Source organism: Typha angustifolia, chromosome 15 (genome assembly GCF_048772165.1).
Source record: "Typha angustifolia cultivar Huaian chromosome 15, ASM4877216v1, whole genome shotgun sequence".
Taxonomy (NCBI): domain Eukaryota; kingdom Viridiplantae; phylum Streptophyta; class Magnoliopsida; order Poales; family Typhaceae; genus Typha; species Typha angustifolia.
In genome coordinates this window covers 1,731,783-1,749,455 of record NC_133253.1, presented here as the reverse complement: position 1 = coordinate 1,749,455, position 17,673 = coordinate 1,731,783, and the positions used below count along the sequence as shown (strand labels likewise).

At 43.6% G+C, this 17,673-nt stretch overlaps 1 protein-coding gene across 4 annotated transcripts in view; it reads right to left on the bottom strand.

The window, feature by feature from the left end:
* Positions 1 to 15,578, bottom strand: part of LOC140779863 (protein OPAQUE1-like) — a 36,430-nt gene extending 20,852 nt beyond the window's left edge. For all 4 annotated transcript variants that reach the window (XR_012107406.1, XM_073125162.1, XM_073125163.1 and 1 more), the window contains exons 1-6: positions 15,294 to 15,578; positions 15,073 to 15,216; positions 14,223 to 14,368; positions 13,995 to 14,151; positions 13,805 to 13,863; positions 430 to 586 (exon numbers count right to left, since the gene is read on the bottom strand). Coding sequence is in view for 3 of the 4 variants with exons in the window: in XM_073125162.1 (XP_072981263.1) it covers positions 430 to 586; positions 13,805 to 13,863; positions 13,995 to 14,151; positions 14,223 to 14,368; positions 15,073 to 15,216; positions 15,294 to 15,413 (783 nt within the window). In the remaining variant the exon portion in view is untranslated. The remainder of the gene's footprint in view (positions 1 to 429; positions 587 to 13,804; positions 13,864 to 13,994; positions 14,152 to 14,222; positions 14,369 to 15,072; positions 15,217 to 15,293) is intronic.
* Between the last annotated feature and the right edge of the window lie 2,095 nt (positions 15,579 to 17,673).

The following is a 17,673-nucleotide window of genomic DNA, read 5'->3' as shown; positions in this document are numbered from 1 at the left end:
ACAATTTGAAAAGATTGCAATATTGAATAAGATGGATGCGTAAACTAAATGACTAACCTAACAATCAGAAATATCACAACCAAAGTCACATGTATTTTATGAGCTAAGCTATGATTTCCTAGGATCAAGGTATTTAGCTCAATTGTGACCACAATTTAAACTTTTCCATGTTGCTTTACTTGCTGCAGCACAGGTCTGAACAAATAAATAGCAAGTATCAACTATCAAAGATTAGGAATGGCAACTGCGCGAAGTGTTCACACACCCCCAGTAACAAACCTCTTCAATGTGTCAACATTGATTATATCAGCATAGAATTGGTATACTTGCCAGACAAATGACTATGCTATAGAATAGAGTTATAGACAACCATAACCATATGACCATGGCAATTGACAATATGGACAAAGATTTACAATAATAATATACCTTTCCAGAAGCACAAAGCTGATAAAAACAATGGTAATTCCTTTCAGGATCTGTTATCTGTACAACACGAGATCTTTCCAAAAGGTAAGTTCTAATTGCAGCACCAGATATTCTACCAGTTCTATCAAAATGGATTTCAACAAATTTCCCAAAGCGGCTGCAAAAAATAAAGCACTGCATAAAATTTAAGATTAACCTTAAGGACAAAAGGACATCTAGTGCTAGCCATATTCCATATTAACTATTACTCATGTAGAAATTAGGATCAGCGAAGAAAAAAAATCACAAAAGTTAAAAATACAGCTTTCTTGTAAAGTTGACCGTCATTGTTTGACATAAGTCTATGCTAAAGTCGTCGTTGCTGGGGTTGGGTCGGCGGAGCGCCGTCGGAGTAAAATCTTTTTTCAAACAGAACTGCAAGGTGATGACTTTTAGCACGTGGACTAGAGATTTCAGTTATTTCACCTAGACTTCGATGAGCGGGTTTACTCACATTTTATGTAACACCCCAAATTAAAAAAAAAAAAAAAAAAAAAAAAAAAAAAAAAAAAAAAAAAAAAAAAAAAAAAAATCCTGACCGACGCACGTGCCGAGCACGTGCGTCGGCCTGCCACCCTCCTTCTTTCCTTTTCTTCTTCTCTTCCCTTCCTTGCCGTGCACGCCACCCTTCCCCCCATCTCCCTTATCCCTTCCTCCCCTCACCGCAGCCACTCTTCTTCTTCTCTCTCCCTCCCTCGTGGTCGCCGACAGCCGTCGACAGCCGCCGACTCGCCGACTCCCCCCTCCGGTAAACCCCCTTCTTTTCTTCCCTTTCTCCTTCCCCTCCTCGGCCTCGTGCTGTGCCGGACCGTTGCCGCCGCCGTCTCTGCGCGGCGCCGCCGCCTCGTGCCGTGCCGTGCCGCCGCTGTCTCTGCGCTGCGCCGCCGCCTCTGCGCTGCGTCGCCGCTGTCCCCGCGCTGCGCCGCCGGCCTCGTGCCGTGCCGCCGCTGTCTCCGCGCTGCGCCGCCGGCCTCGTGCCGCGCCGCCGCAGCCCATCAGCCTCTCCACCTCCCCTTCGTCTCCTCCCTCGGTTGGGGAATATCGAGGGAGGGTAGGTGGGTGGGAGGGGGGTTTGTTAAACCCCCCGTGCCCTTCCCCTCCCCTTGGTGGGCTGCGGTCAGACGCAGCCCACCGAGCCCTTGGGTGGGCTGCGGTCAGACGCAGCCCACCGAGCCCCCTTGGTGGGCTGCGGTCCAGACCCCAGCCCACTAGGCTTGGGTTGGGTGGGCTGCAGACCGCAGCCCACCAACCAAGCCTGTGGTGGGCTGTGGTTGGATCCAGCCCACTTCGGCCAAACTTGTGGGCTGCAGCCCAATTGCAGCCCACCTTGGCCCTTTGCCTATTAGGTTAGGTTTGAGCCTACCTATTGCCTCTAGCCTAGCCCATTTGGGTCCATTTGGACCCTATAACCCTGTTTACCATTTGCACCTAATTTGATTAGCCTGATCCTTAATTTTGGGATAATATAAGATTCCTAGGATACCCTTGATTGCTAATAAGATAGTTAATTTTAGTAGTTCGCTAATGACTTTACTTGCGTGAATTAATAGGATTGACACCGCGTGAGGAAGATTTTGGGATCCCGGACTAGCTGACGAGTTTTACCTTACCGTGGAGACCTCCCAGGCGAGTAGAGTTATACAAATCTAGAATAGCATGATACAGTAGGAAATGTCAGTATTAATGCATGCAGTTGGTACTCCCTGTTATATCTTTTGCATATGTAGTTATTTATAATCTGTTCAGTATAGTATCATGAGAAAGATAATGTGTATGATAATGCTTTACATGTGTCCTGTATGGTATACCGTTGCATAGATGTATGATTGCTGTGGATATGGACTGTAATGATCATGATGACTATAACATGCTTTATACACGCATAAACACTGCACCACTTCCACCTATCATTAGTAGTCGAATTCTGACTAGGCAGTACCCCTACTCACTCAGCCCAGGGTTAAGGGCAGAGTGTATCATATATGTCTATACTATTAGCGGCCTACACCTGAGGTCGGGAAGCCTGTGTGGCATTCAGGTAGTTATACTGCATAGTTAGGACTAGATTATAATGATAGAAGAATATGATTGTGAGGCGGGGATATAACTCTAGCGGTACCCGACGACGCAGGGTTAGGGCGTCTGTTGATGAGCCGTGGGCTCCTGATTCTCCCGCCGAGGGCGGTGATGATTTAGAGAGAGTGAGATATGGGCTTACGACCGGGGTCCTGAGTCTGATGGCCACAGACAACCGGTCACATGTAGTGTCGCCATACACGTGTAGGTGACATTACCGCTAGATGTGTATATATCCCCCCTCGATGTATGTGATGATGGATGATTGTTTTGTAGGAGTATTTACCCTGGTGTGGTGAATAGCTCGGTGAGCGATGATAAATATGATTATTGTTTTGGTAGACATGAGATGACTAAACTGCTATTTTATTGCTATGCATAACATGTAAACCTATGATTGAGATGTGTACGAATAAGAGATTGTCTCAAACTTTATATCTGTGTGAACTGATCATAATATGTTTGGTAAACTAGCATGTTCCAAGATAGTGATTGGTAATCTCTATCAACTGCATTGACTTGTAAATTGTGGTAAGTCATTTTAAATAAGCATGTCGTTATCGTTAGCAATTTGGGCATACATTGGATATACACCTGTGCTGTCATTATTTTAGATTGTATGAATCCTACTCGCTGGGCTGTAAGCTCACCCCTCGTGGCATATTATTTCAGAGCTAGGGGACGCAGGTGCGGGTAGCGAGGAGTAGCCGCTTTCTTTCTTTTTAGTACGTACGTAGTTGTATTAAGCCCCTGCGAGGGTATGATGTTGACGTTGTATCTTTTTGGGACTTTAGAGTAATATTTTGGATGTATATTTGGAAGGCTTGTTGTGGCCTGTGGAACTTGTATCCGGACTCCTTTAGTTGAGTTAATTATGGTGAAATTGTGTGGTTGTGTGCCTTGTGAAATCCTTGTACTGACAGGTCATGTGATATACCGCGTGGGAGGATTTACCCACGCGGTTTACACGTGTATTTGGAGGTTTGGGTGTTTCAACTTGGTATCAGAGCTATGGTTCACCATAAATCCGGCAAGTCTTCCTATATATCATCCAAATACATAGGAAATGAATAATAATAAGGAATACTTAGGAGTAATGAATAATATAGTCACTCACGACTTGCGCTATACTTGTGAATTAAGAGCTAAACTGCTTTGAACTTAGCCGGAATGCCGCCTAGACGTGCTCGGTCTGTTCGTGCGACTGGTCGTGGACGGGCTCCAGCCCCTGTCGACGAACCAGCAGTCGGTGCTTCAGCTAGCATTGAGGCTCTCGGACAGCTTGTCAGACAGCAAGAGAGGCTCATCGAGGAGTTAGTGCGAGAGCGCACGGCAGCCATGTCTGGGATGCACATACCGAGGGAGCCGCTAGGTCATTTTACTCCGGCTGAGCAGACTGGAGGTGGGTCCGCCTGGTCGCTGAACCGGTTCATGCAGCTTAGCCCCCCTTTGTTCAGCGGCACGACAGACCCCATGGAGGCAAATAGGTGGATGGTGGATGTACGGAAGATCCTGACTGCGTTTGAGTGCCCGGAGAGTCGTCAGGTGACCTTCGCCACCTTCCTTCTCCGTGGGGAGGCGGAAGAGTGGTGGAGAGCCACAGAACGCCTGATGCCAGATCGCCTTGCTGGGGAGTACATCACTTGGAGGGCATTTTCGGACTCCTTCGACCAGAAATATTTCCCTGCATCCCTGCGTTTCGAGCTGACGAGGGAGTTTACCCAGTTGAGGCAGGGGGATATGACAGTGGCTCAGTACGAGGACAGATTCAATGCCTTGTCCCGCTTCTGCCCTAGAGTTATACCGGATGATACTGCTAGGGCTGACCAGTTCAAGATGGGCCTCCGAATCGAGATCCGCAAGCAGGTGAACATGGTGAAGAACCTGACATATGCAGAACTGGTAGAGAATGCGGGGATAGCGGAGAGGGACTTACTTGAGGAGCGCTCACAGCATCAGGAGCGGGCAGCGGGTCGTACGGGCCGCTTTGATGGGCGTCCACGTGGAGGCCATTCTGGTGGGACCTTCCCACGACCGAGGTGTCACCCTTATGCGGGTGGCGCGGGATCTAGTGCTACCCCGAGTAGACCCAGCCCTCAGGGTTCAGGCGGGCCGAGTAGGGCCCGACCTTCAGTTGGTGGCGGGAGGTCGGCAGCAGTCTTGAGCAGTGCGGGCAGTGGTGGTTTTGCACGGCCGTCTACCCCTGAGGGTCGGGTTTGTTTTGCTTGCGGCAAGAGGGGTCACATATCTCGTGACTGCCTCGGGGCTCGAGTTACCTGCTTCCAGTGTGGAGAGTCCGGGCATATCCGCACGCAGTGTCCCCTGTTGGGCAGAGCGCCAGCCACCCCTACCACGCCTGTTATATCTGGAGCATCAGGAGCCAGTACTGCCGCAAGTAGGGGTCGTGGGGGCGCGCGATCGGGACCTCCTAGCAGAGGGCGGGGCGGACGTACCGGCCGGGTCTTTGCTATGACCCTGCGGGATGCCGAAGCATCCAATGACGTGGCCACAGGTAACCGAGTAAATTAAGCATGTTTTAAGTTTTGCGTATGTCCTATTCATAAATAATATTAGATCCTCCTTCCTAACCATATGCAATTTACATATTGTGAAAAAATGTGTTTCCTATTTTTAGTTAAGGCTTATATACGTAATGGCAGGTACTATGACTTTATTTGCACACACCGCTAGGATTTTATTTGACCCCGGGGCCACCCATTCCTTTATTTCTACGTCTTTCCTGGAAAATGCGGATGTGGCGCCGGGACCTCTTGTGGAGCCCTTAGTCATAGCCACCCCACTTGGAGATTTCCTGGAAGTCCGCCATGTTTACCGCTCTTGCACCTTGACTTTTGGCGAGTGGGACTTTAAGGCGGACCTCCTACCCCTCGAGATGCAGGACTTTGACCTAATCCTGGGGATGGATTGGTTAGCCGCCTACCATGCCAGTATCAACTGCTACAGCAAGGAGGTCATCTTACAGCTTAATGATGGCATTGAGTGTCGATTGTGTAAGGATCGACAGGTGGACCGATCACAGTTGGTGGCAATCATGTCTATCGAGTCAGCTGGGACCCAAACCCTGACTGACTTACCAGTGGTGCAGGAGTTCCCAGATGTTTTCCCCGAGGACATTCTAGGGCTTCCCCCAGACAGAGGAGTTGAGTTCATCATTGACCTGATCCCGGGGGCGGGACCAGTCTCCAAGGCACCCTACCGTATGGCTCCGAAGGAGATGGAAGAGCTGAGAGAGCAGATTGATGACCTCCTGAGTAGGGGACTTATCCGGCCTAGCTCATCTCCTTGGGGCGCTCCAGTCTTGTTTGTGAAGAAGAAGGATGGTACCCTCCGCCTTTGCATTGATTATCGGCAACTGAACCAGCTGACTGTGAAGAACAAGTACCCATTGCCTCGCATTGAGGACTTGTTTGATCAATTGCGTGGAGCGCGCGTCTTCTCGAAGATCGATCTGAGATCGGGGTATCATCAGCTGAGGATTAGGGAAGCGGACGTCCCAAAAACCGCTTTCCGTACCCGGTACGGGTTGTATGAGTTTTTGGTTATGCCTTTCGGCTTGACCAATGCACCAGCTATCTTTATGGACTTGATGAACCGAGTCTTCCGCCCTTTCTTGGATCGGTTCGTGGTGGTGTTCATTGATGACATCTTGATTTACTCTGCCTCAGAGCGGGAGCATGAAGAGCACCTTCGTTTGGTACTACAGATGCTAAGGAGAGAAAAGTTATTTGCTAAGTTCTCCAAGTGTGATTTTTGGCTGGAGGAGGTGGTGTTCCTTGGGCATGTGGTCTCAGGAGAGGGCATCCGGGTTGATCAATCCAAGATCACTGCCGTTCTCAATTGGAGGCAACCGAGTACCGTCTCGGAGGTCCGTAGTTTCTTGGGTTTGGCCGGGTATTATCGGCGCTTTGTGGGAGGATTTTCGAAAATTGCCAGTCCCCTCACTAAGCTAACCCGGAAGGACCAGTGTTTTGAATGGACGGCTGATTGTGAGGAGAGCTTCCAAGAGCTGAAGAAGAGACTTACATCTGCACCCGTCCTTGTAGTTCCTCGCAGTGGAGGAGGCTACCAGGTCTACTGTGATGCTTCATACTCAGGCTTGGGTTGTGTGCTCATGCAGGAGGGCGGAGTTGTCGCTTATGCATCCAGGCAGCTCAAGAACCATGAGCGGAACTACCCTACCCACGACTTGGAGCTAGCAGCGGTAGTGTTCGCCCTGAAGATTTGGAGGCATTATCTTTACGGGGAGAAGTGCGAGATCTTCACTGACCACAAGAGTTTGAAGTACCTATTCACCCAGAGGGAGCTGAACATGAGACAGCGCAGGTGGCTTGAGCTGGTGAATGATTATGACTGCACTATTAACTACCACCCTGGGAAGGCAAATGTAGTGGCAGATGCCTTGAGCAGAAAGTCGATGGGGAACTTGGCTAGTTTGATTACGCAGCAGCAGGACATCCTTCGAGAACTGCAGAAGATGGACGTGCACATCATAGCCAAAGATGTGGGTACTGGACTGCTGGCCCAGTTAACCGTGAGGCCGACTCTAGCGGAGAGGATCAGAGTTGCACAGGCAGAAGACCCCTATTTACTGCAAGTCCTCCAGCAGGTTCGAGACTCAGGTAAAAAGGGTTTTTGCCTTGATGGATTGGGAACCCTGAAGTTTGGAGATAGATTCTGTGTACCTGACGTGGGCGGACTCCGTCGGGAGATTTTAGAGGAAACCCACCAGACATCTTACAGTGTGCACCCTGGGGAGACGAAGATGTACCATGATGTTCGTAGATACTTTTGGTGGCCAGGATTGAAGAAGAGTATTGCAGAGTTTGTAGCTCGATGCTTGATTTGTCAGCAGGTCAAAATTGAACATCAGAGGCCGGCTGGGACACTCAGGCCATTACCTATTCCTGAGTGGAAATGGGAGCATATCACCATGGACTTTGTGGTGGGTCTGCCGAAGACCTTGAAGAAAAAGGACTCTATATGGGTGATTGTGGATCGATTGACGAAGTCAGCTCACTTCCTCCCAGTCAGTACCACTGATTCTATGGATCATCGAGCCACTTTATTCCGGGATGAGATCTTTGCTCGCCATGGGGCACCAGTCTCCATTACTTCTGACCGTGACCCCAGGTTCACCTCTAGGCTGTGGCATCATTTTGCTAAGTCACTGGGTACCAAATTGCAATTTAGCACTGCCTATCATCCTCAGACTGACGGTCAGTCAGAGCGGACGATTCAGACCTTGGAGGACATGCTACGTGCCTCAGTTGCAGACTTCGGACTCAGTTGGGACCGACACCTTCCCCTAATTGAGTTCGCCTATAATAATAGTCATCACTCCAGCATTGGGATGCCCCCCTATGAAGCGTTATATGGACGGAAATGTCGGACACCTGTCAGTTGGGATGAAGTGGGGGAACGGAAGATAGAGAGCTCAGAGCTGATACAGGAGACTGTGGACAAAGTGCGGAAGGTACGGGAACACTTACAGGTTGCCCAGAGTCGACAGAAGAGTTATGCTGACCGTCGGCGTCGAGACCTAGAGTTCCTAGTCGGGGACAAAGTTTTCCTCAAGGTCTCGCCATGGAAAGGGGTATTTCGGTTTGGGAAGAAGGGCAAGCTGAGCCCTCGTTATATAGGCCCTTATGAGATCTTGGCACGGATCGGACCGGTTGCTTACCGGGTGGATTTGCCATCAGAGCTATCACAGATTCATAATGTATTTCATGTGTCAGTGTTGAGGAAGTACCTACATGACCCGTCACATGTTTTGAGGGAAGAACCTATCCAGCTAAATCGGGACTTGTCCTATGAGGAGCAACCAGTACGGATCATTGATAGATGCGTGAAGACGCTCCGAAGAAGAGTCGTACCACTGGTCAAGGTCCTTTGGCGGCATCATGGAGTAGAGGAAGCTACATGGGAGCCTGAGGAAGAGATTCAGTCTACCTACCCTCATTTATTTATCGACTCAGGTGCGTAATTTCGAGGGCGAAATTCCCTGTTGTTGGGGATAGTTGTAACACCCCAAATTAAAAAAAAAAAAAAAAAAAAAAAAAAAAAAAAAAAAAAAAAAAAAAAAAAAAAAATCCTGACCGACGCACGTGCCGAGCACGTGCGTCGGCCTGCCACCCTCCTTCTTTCCTTTTCTTCTTCTCTTCCCTTCCTTGCCGTGCACGCCACCCTTCCCCCCATCTCCCTTATCCCTTCCTCCCCTCACCGCAGCCACTCTTCTTCTTCTCTCTCCCTCCCTCGTGGTCGCCGACAGCCGTCGACAGCCGCCGACTCGCCGACTCCCCCCTCCGGTAAACCCCCTTCTTTTCTTCCCTTTCTCCTTCCCCTCCTCGGCCTCGTGCTGTGCCGGACCGTTGCCGCCGCCGTCTCTGCGCGGCGCCGCCGCCTCGTGCCGTGCCGTGCCGCCGCTGTCTCTGCGCTGCGCCGCCGCCTCTGCGCTGCGTCGCCGCTGTCCCCGCGCTGCGCCGCCGGCCTCGTGCCGTGCCGCCGCTGTCTCCGCGCTGCGCCGCCGGCCTCGTGCCGCGCCGCCGCAGCCCATCAGCCTCTCCACCTCCCCTTCGTCTCCTCCCTCGGTTGGGGAATATCGAGGGAGGGTAGGTGGGTGGGAGGGGGGTTTGTTAAACCCCCCGTGCCCTTCCCCTCCCCTTGGTGGGCTGCGGTCAGACGCAGCCCACCGAGCCCTTGGGTGGGCTGCGGTCAGACGCAGCCCACCGAGCCCCCTTGGTGGGCTGCGGTCCAGACCCCAGCCCACTAGGCTTGGGTTGGGTGGGCTGCAGACCGCAGCCCACCAACCAAGCCTGTGGTGGGCTGTGGTTGGATCCAGCCCACTTCGGCCAAACTTGTGGGCTGCAGCCCAATTGCAGCCCACCTTGGCCCTTTGCCTATTAGGTTAGGTTTGAGCCTACCTATTGCCTCTAGCCTAGCCCATTTGGGTCCATTTGGACCCTATAACCCTGTTTACCATTTGCACCTAATTTGATTAGCCTGATCCTTAATTTTGGGATAATATAAGATTCCTAGGATACCCTTGATTGCTAATAAGATAGTTAATTTTAGTAGTTCGCTAATGACTTTACTTGCGTGAATTAATAGGATTGACACCGCGTGAGGAAGATTTTGGGATCCCGGACTAGCTGACGAGTTTTACCTTACCGTGGAGACCTCCCAGGCGAGTAGAGTTATACAAATCTAGAATAGCATGATACAGTAGGAAATGTCAGTATTAATGCATGCAGTTGGTACTCCCTGTTATATCTTTTGCATATGTAGTTATTTATAATCTGTTCAGTATAGTATCATGAGAAAGATAATGTGTATGATAATGCTTTACATGTGTCCTGTATGGTATACCGTTGCATAGATGTATGATTGCTGTGGATATGGACTGTAATGATCATGATGACTATAACATGCTTTATACACGCATAAACACTGCACCACTTCCACCTATCATTAGTAGTCGAATTCTGACTAGGCAGTACCCCTACTCACTCAGCCCAGGGTTAAGGGCAGAGTGTATCATATATGTCTATACTATTAGCGGCCTACACCTGAGGTCGGGAAGCCTGTGTGGCATTCAGGTAGTTATACTGCATAGTTAGGACTAGATTATAATGATAGAAGAATATGATTGTGAGGCGGGGATATAACTCTAGCGGTACCCGACGACGCAGGGTTAGGGCGTCTGTTGATGAGCCGTGGGCTCCTGATTCTCCCGCCGAGGGCGGTGATGATTTAGAGAGAGTGAGATATGGGCTTACGACCGGGGTCCTGAGTCTGATGGCCACAGACAACCGGTCACATGTAGTGTCGCCATACACGTGTAGGTGACATTACCGCTAGATGTGTATATATCCCCCCTCGATGTATGTGATGATGGATGATTGTTTTGTAGGAGTATTTACCCTGGTGTGGTGAATAGCTCGGTGAGCGATGATAAATATGATTATTGTTTTGGTAGACATGAGATGACTAAACTGCTATTTTATTGCTATGCATAACATGTAAACCTATGATTGAGATGTGTACGAATAAGAGATTGTCTCAAACTTTATATCTGTGTGAACTGATCATAATATGTTTGGTAAACTAGCATGTTCCAAGATAGTGATTGGTAATCTCTATCAACTGCATTGACTTGTAAATTGTGGTAAGTCATTTTAAATAAGCATGTCGTTATCGTTAGCAATTTGGGCATACATTGGATATACACCTGTGCTGTCATTATTTTAGATTGTATGAATCCTACTCGCTGGGCTGTAAGCTCACCCCTCGTGGCATATTATTTCAGAGCTAGGGGACGCAGGTGCGGGTAGCGAGGAGTAGCCGCTTTCTTTCTTTTTAGTACGTACGTAGTTGTATTAAGCCCCTGCGAGGGTATGATGTTGACGTTGTATCTTTTTGGGACTTTAGAGTAATATTTTGGATGTATATTTGGAAGGCTTGTTGTGGCCTGTGGAACTTGTATCCGGACTCCTTTAGTTGAGTTAATTATGGTGAAATTGTGTGGTTGTGTGCCTTGTGAAATCCTTGTACTGACAGGTCATGTGATATACCGCGTGGGAGGATTTACCCACGCGGTTTACACGTGTATTTGGAGGTTTGGGTGTTTCATTTTATTTGTCTTGTATTTCATATTTACATGTATTTTTCTTTGTGCAAATTAAATATCATATTTCTATATCAAATGATTATTATATTTTTCTGTGCAAGATATTTGACTCAAGCATTGCTATACTTCATACAAATAGCAATTTTAATGACCGTGAATGTTAGTGAAAAAATATAACTAATATTTGATAAGACTTTAATAACAGACTCAGGCTAAATATTCTCCGTGAATCTCCCTGAGGTGACTTAAGTCGACTTTGAAGTCTAGAAAACAGATCTATTCCTGATCAGCATATGATCTGTTTAGGTGACTCTGGCCCAATTAAAGAATCTTTGTAGTCTAGGAAACAGAGATATACATAATCAACATATAATCTGTATATGTGACTCAGACGCAATTAAGGAAAAGTCTCAGCCAAGACTAGGAGCCTTTCTAAAGTGATTTTAATCTCTTTCTATGGTTAGTGGAAAAGACAGGTTATATTTATCACATAGTGACACCTCCTGATAACCCTAACTAGATTAACTATAAGAAAAAGACGGGCGCATCTTAAGATGACTCTTAGTTGATATGGATCCTCGAGTATAGTCCCAAGTTGAGATAGTTAGCGCTATTGAAATTGAAAATGGTTACATAACGAGAAAGTATGATATTAGTTTGTTAATTTTATTCTTGTGGCATATGCTTATTGTTCATATAATGAGTTTGTTGACTATTGTTTTAATTTTTGAACTTCAATTAATATCTAATGTTAGATAAAAAATAATCTTCTAACTTTTGAGTGGATTCATTCACTGAACTATAATTGTTGGCTCATGAGATCTCTCTTCTAATATTTCAGGTACTAGTCAACGTAGCGATTGAGCGAGATGCACTGAAACCCACCTCCACTTGAAATTTTACTATTTTATTCATCGATTGTATTACACATTTTATTCTAAACCATTTATTATTTTAGTTTGATTAGAGACGCATTAATGATGACATTGGTCTTTTATTTATTGTTGGATTATATTTATTGAAGTTAAATATTTATAATTAAATTCTTATTATTTTGGGACTTAGAAAAATATTAGTTAAGACTTCGTGTATCTCAAGCATATTGAGGTATATGGTCGATCATGATTTCAATTTTGGGTCGTGACAAAAGATACACATTTTCCAATAATATTATAAAATTCTTTCGAACATTACAAATTTGCATGTTTTAAGATGACAGTTCAAAATTCCTCTATTACATAGATTCTAAATTCAGTTTGTATAGAATACCTTTTTCTTTATATGCATAAATAGATGAAAACATAAAAATTCCACCCCAATAAAAAAGGTTCGCAAGATTTCCATGCCGTAGTATAAAATCTTTGAACTAAAGATTGGATAGATGGATAATCAAATAATCTTGTGATCCACAGTCTGGACTTTTGGGTTATGGATGGAAAGGGTTCTAGAAAATATAGGTCCAATCCTTTGGTGCTACCTTGCACTTGGTCCCTTTGTTATGATGCGCATAATTGTCATGATGGAGATTGAAGACCCAATACAGTTTGGCTAGAGCATTGCCTCAAAGGCTTGGTAACTCTTGAGAGTTCTTCATTCAGTGTCATTTATGCAGATAAAAAAGCTAATATCAATTGAATATAACCTTTCAATAGGATGTTATTAGCTCTAAATTTTGCAGCATAAAAGCAATTATAGAAATGAGAAAATGCAATTTACACTATGCCAGAATTCATAGTGTCTCCCTAAACTTTTGTTATGTCACTTAACCCCTTATAATTCAAACATGTATGCAACTAGTTAACAAATGTTAATTTTATTAGAAAAAAGACCAAGATATCATTTTTGTTTTACAAATATTAATTAAAAATAATAATATGCTTCTTTCATCTGAGTCTTTCTCACTTTTATATTTTAGACATTGCAATTATTCTAAAAAAGATATTATAAAGGGAAAAATGACCAAAAATTAAATAGTTTTAATAGAAAATCACATTCACTATTAGTTTTGGATCGAAAAACCAATGACTGCACATAAGTTAAAACTACAAGAGGATTAAATGACACGAATGAAAGTTGCTTTTTAGAATTTGACCTAACCAAAAAAGGGTAGAATATATTTTTGATTTTTCCCTTATAGAAATATCTTATAAATAGCAGGAACTTCAACATTTATTCTCTTTTAAATCATCAAATCAGCTGGTACTAGAAAACAAAAATCTAACAAGCCTACTTAATCTAATATCCTTTCAAGAGTCCTGATTATGTGGAAAAAAGTGAAAAAACAGAATAGTGTATAACTAATGAGAATAGGAACATATTATACAGGATTGGAAAGTCTTATCTAATAAATAGATATACATGAAATTTTTACCTGTTGAAGGCACCATAAAAACACTCATAGCTACTAACTAACCAATTACAACGGTATTGATTTCTATAAAATCATAAAATCATTACAACTATTAATTGACTAAGATAACTTCCATCCAAGGTTATAGTAGCTAAGCAATTCTAACTGCATCACCTTTCGATGAATTTTCTACTATTCCCAAGAGAAAAATACATGAACAGTAAATATCTTGCAACAAGATAAATTTTTGAGAAGAAACTCACCTAGAATTATCATTTCTAACAGTTCTTGCATTGCCAAATGCCTCTAATAGCGGATTTGACTGCATTACAATGAGATTTGAGAGTTCATAATCTGAGTCAGAGGACTCTCACTGCTTGAGAAGTAAAAGGAGATAAATAGAGCCAAAAAGCTCAAATCGTGATAATTTTGCAATGAAGGCACAGTGCTTACTTCTAAAACTTGTTGCTCTACAGTTCGGTAATCACCAGCAGCATGTCCACCAACATAAGTTAGATATTGCATAAGGAGCTTTGTTGTTTCTGTTTTTCCAGCACCACTTTCTCCGCTGACCAATATGGACTGGCTGCAACCATCATTCATCATAGCCCTGGGAAAAGGAATAATTCAAGTTACTTATAAACAAAAGTAAACAGGGAACATATGTGGGAAGCAACCTGCCTGTATGATGCATCAGCTACTGCAAATACATGTGGACTTAACTCCCCAAGTCGCACACCCTTATACTGCTCCATCATGTGTCCATTATAAAGATGAGGAAGCCGTGTGAAAGGATTAACGGCAATCAAGATGCTTCCTGTATATGTCTATAGATAGCATAGAAGTAAAAATAATTTAAGAATAAGTATATGTAGAAAGTGTATGAGTTAATATAATGCCGCACAAGATAAAACTACTCCATCATGAATCAGTGCGAGAACATTTAAGACATATATATATAATTTGAGCACTATTACAAATTCATGCAAAGATTAAAAATATAAGTACAAACACACACAGAGACACATATACCATATGCTTATAAATCAGGCAAGAGCCAAGAAGTACATGATGTTGTTGAGTGTAGAGCTCTTGTGCAGTTCTCTTTTCATTGTTATAGGGTGCATTGTCTCTTAATAGCAACAGATAGTTTCAATATGATGTCCTCACCTCAGGCTTCACAAGAAGAGGAGAATATGATAAGCTGATGCTTGTCCAACACACGAAGCTCCTTATATTCCCCTAAAGCCTACATGCCTAATGAATATGTGAATGAAAATGTCTTCCTTACCGAGCTTAGTTATTCATGTAACAATCTTTTGTGAAGACACTGCAAATTAAAAGTTAAAAGATATTATCTGCACTTAGTCAAGAACTTAGTATGATTCTCACATTAGTTATCCTTAGCAAATTGACTATCCATTCCAACGAATCTATAGGGAAACAAAAAGAAAACGACATGCAATTGGATCAGAATATTGCCCATGATTCCAAGATAAATCCCAAGAGAACAACTTCAAGAGTCACTTACATAGATCTCATTGAGGGCATATCTCCTCGCAAGATTGAAAAGAACTCCCGGCTCGTTAAGATGAGTCAATTTGGTCATGTCATCTACCCCTGCGTGTTCCTCATCTTCATCTCTGGGCAGCAACTTCTCTGGAGGAGTCGTTATCTAGGCAAGAACCAAGGTTTCATACATGAATCTCACCGAAAGATAAATTAATCCGGTAAGTAGAAAGAAAACACAACCTTTTTTCCCTGAGTTGTGATCACGGCGACGAGCTTATCTTTGACATCGAACACATCCGCCTCGATCCACGCGCATTGCTTGTCCTCCACCCACACCGTCGATCCTTTACGGAATTCCATGTTTGATCCTTGCGATCTTGGGAGCGACTCAGAAGTGCGAAGGAAATTCTAGAGCAAGAAAAAGGCTGGTTTAGAGTGGTGGCATCGCACTTATACCATCTCAAGAAAGACCCTTTCGATTCTATAGAGAAGGGGGGAGGAGCTTCTCCTCCTCGGTTCGCGATGGTGGTGGCACGCGGTAGAAGAAGGCGCATCTCTCGTTCGAAACTCCCGGTTTCTGCTACTAATGTGACCGCGGCTTTGATTTAAATAGCGTAAATGCCATTCAGGGGTATTATCGTCTTTTAAGTTAATTTGTTCTTAGCAGCTGCTCAGAAGTGTGACATTGATGGGTACTACTGTCTTTATAAGGTCGATTTTGTCTTCCCAATGGCAGCTACTCAAAGTGAACCATCCACAAATATTTGGTTACTAAACTAGTTTAGAATTCTCAATTGGTTGTATGTCTTCTCCCTCACCGCCTACTCCGTGCTTCTCTCGTCTTCCTCCTTTCTCTAATTTTGCTATGTCCTCTCTCTCTCTCTCTCTCTCTCTCTCTGATGTGCTCTTCATTATTATTGCTATCAACCTACTGCAATCCACCATTGCAGCTACTTCGTCCCCCTTGAGACATGAATCAATGTTGTTACTATGTGCTCAGAATTTAATAAACTACCCGTGTCCACTTATGGAATAAGGCTAGAATGGGTATTGCAATTCTATTTTTTTTTTTTTTACAAAAGTACTATTCTAATTTTTAATACAAAAAATAGTTAATACTAATATAATAATGTTTAGTTAATACCAGTATAACGAGTAATAATTATATTTGATGTGATATCAAGTTATATTAAAGTATTGAAGAATAATGAAATTGTATTGGAAAATAGTAACATTTTAAAGCAAATGACGAAAATACCTTTGAACATATATTAAAGTAGTAGTAGTAGTAAATAGTATGACAGAAATATCCTAGACAATACGTGGTGATACAGTGATAGTGCATTGCTATGCAATATATGACTATGCAGTAATAATGCGTTATAATGCATGATTATACAGTATATAATAATGCATTCCAGTGCATAGCAGTATATATTTTTATGTGACATGACTGTTTTTCAAAAGAAAGAAGAGAGAGAGAGAGAGGAGACAATATAATAATTATATTTTGTTGAAGTGATGTATAATTAAGTAATGTATAATTTAGCGACAGTATAATAATTATAAGTTATTATTAAATTATTTTAAAAAAATTATATAAAATAAGATAAGATAAAATAATAAATTACAATACCAGAATAAGTTGATATGTTATTCTTTTACTATAATAAAATAAAATAAAAAATTTATTCTAAGATAAGATTATTCTTATCTACACGAGGGCTAAGTAAGCTAAAAGAATTATGAACCAATCTTCTTAATTGGTTGTAAAGATGAGCATATATTGAGTGACAAAAAAGGGGGGTAATCCTAACATAAGAAAAGGCGATCTTAACACATCTCACTGTATTATAAAGTGGACATCACATTTCTACATTATTTGAAACCTTGGATCGATGAAGGCGGCGCGAGCGTTTCCGTGTGAGCATGCATGTGATGCGTTATTTTTCAATTCAGGGACTGAAAAATTCCAAGATTGCCGGCACGTGTGTGAGCATTCAATCCATAGCCATCGAACAAATATTATTCGACTTAAAAAGAGTAATACAAACGCACTCAAAAGGGTAGTTTTGATTGAACTGCACGTTACGTGACAGCAGCTTACGAGGAACGATGATATAGTAATCATCACTATAGTCTGTATATGCTCGTCTTTTCTGTCCATGCCTCTCTTTAGTAGAACATTGCATCAGCGGTAATCGAGTTTTGGCTGGGAAAAATGAGTTTGGATGGGACATACTAAAAGGTTGTTAATGTTATAAGTTATACCAAATTTTAGGATTTCAAACTTATTTATAGAAGTACGTGAGAACGATATTGTTGAATTTTTAGTCGGCTTCCTTTAACTTCTAATCCTTTTCTTCTGTGGTAACTTCTCTCCCTCACTCTGAAGAATTATCCTAGCATCTGACTAGCCATTAAAAGACTAACAAACTAGAGTTCATTTGATATTTGGTTATTGTTCAGCCAATACCTTAAGATCTAACTATCTAAACCTTAGATTTATTGAAAAGCTTTCTTCAAGAGCGACAATATACATAAAATTCAGAAAGATTAAATGGTTAGATCATCCGTAATTCCTTTCGAAAGTCATGTCCTCAAACTTAGTCCACTACCG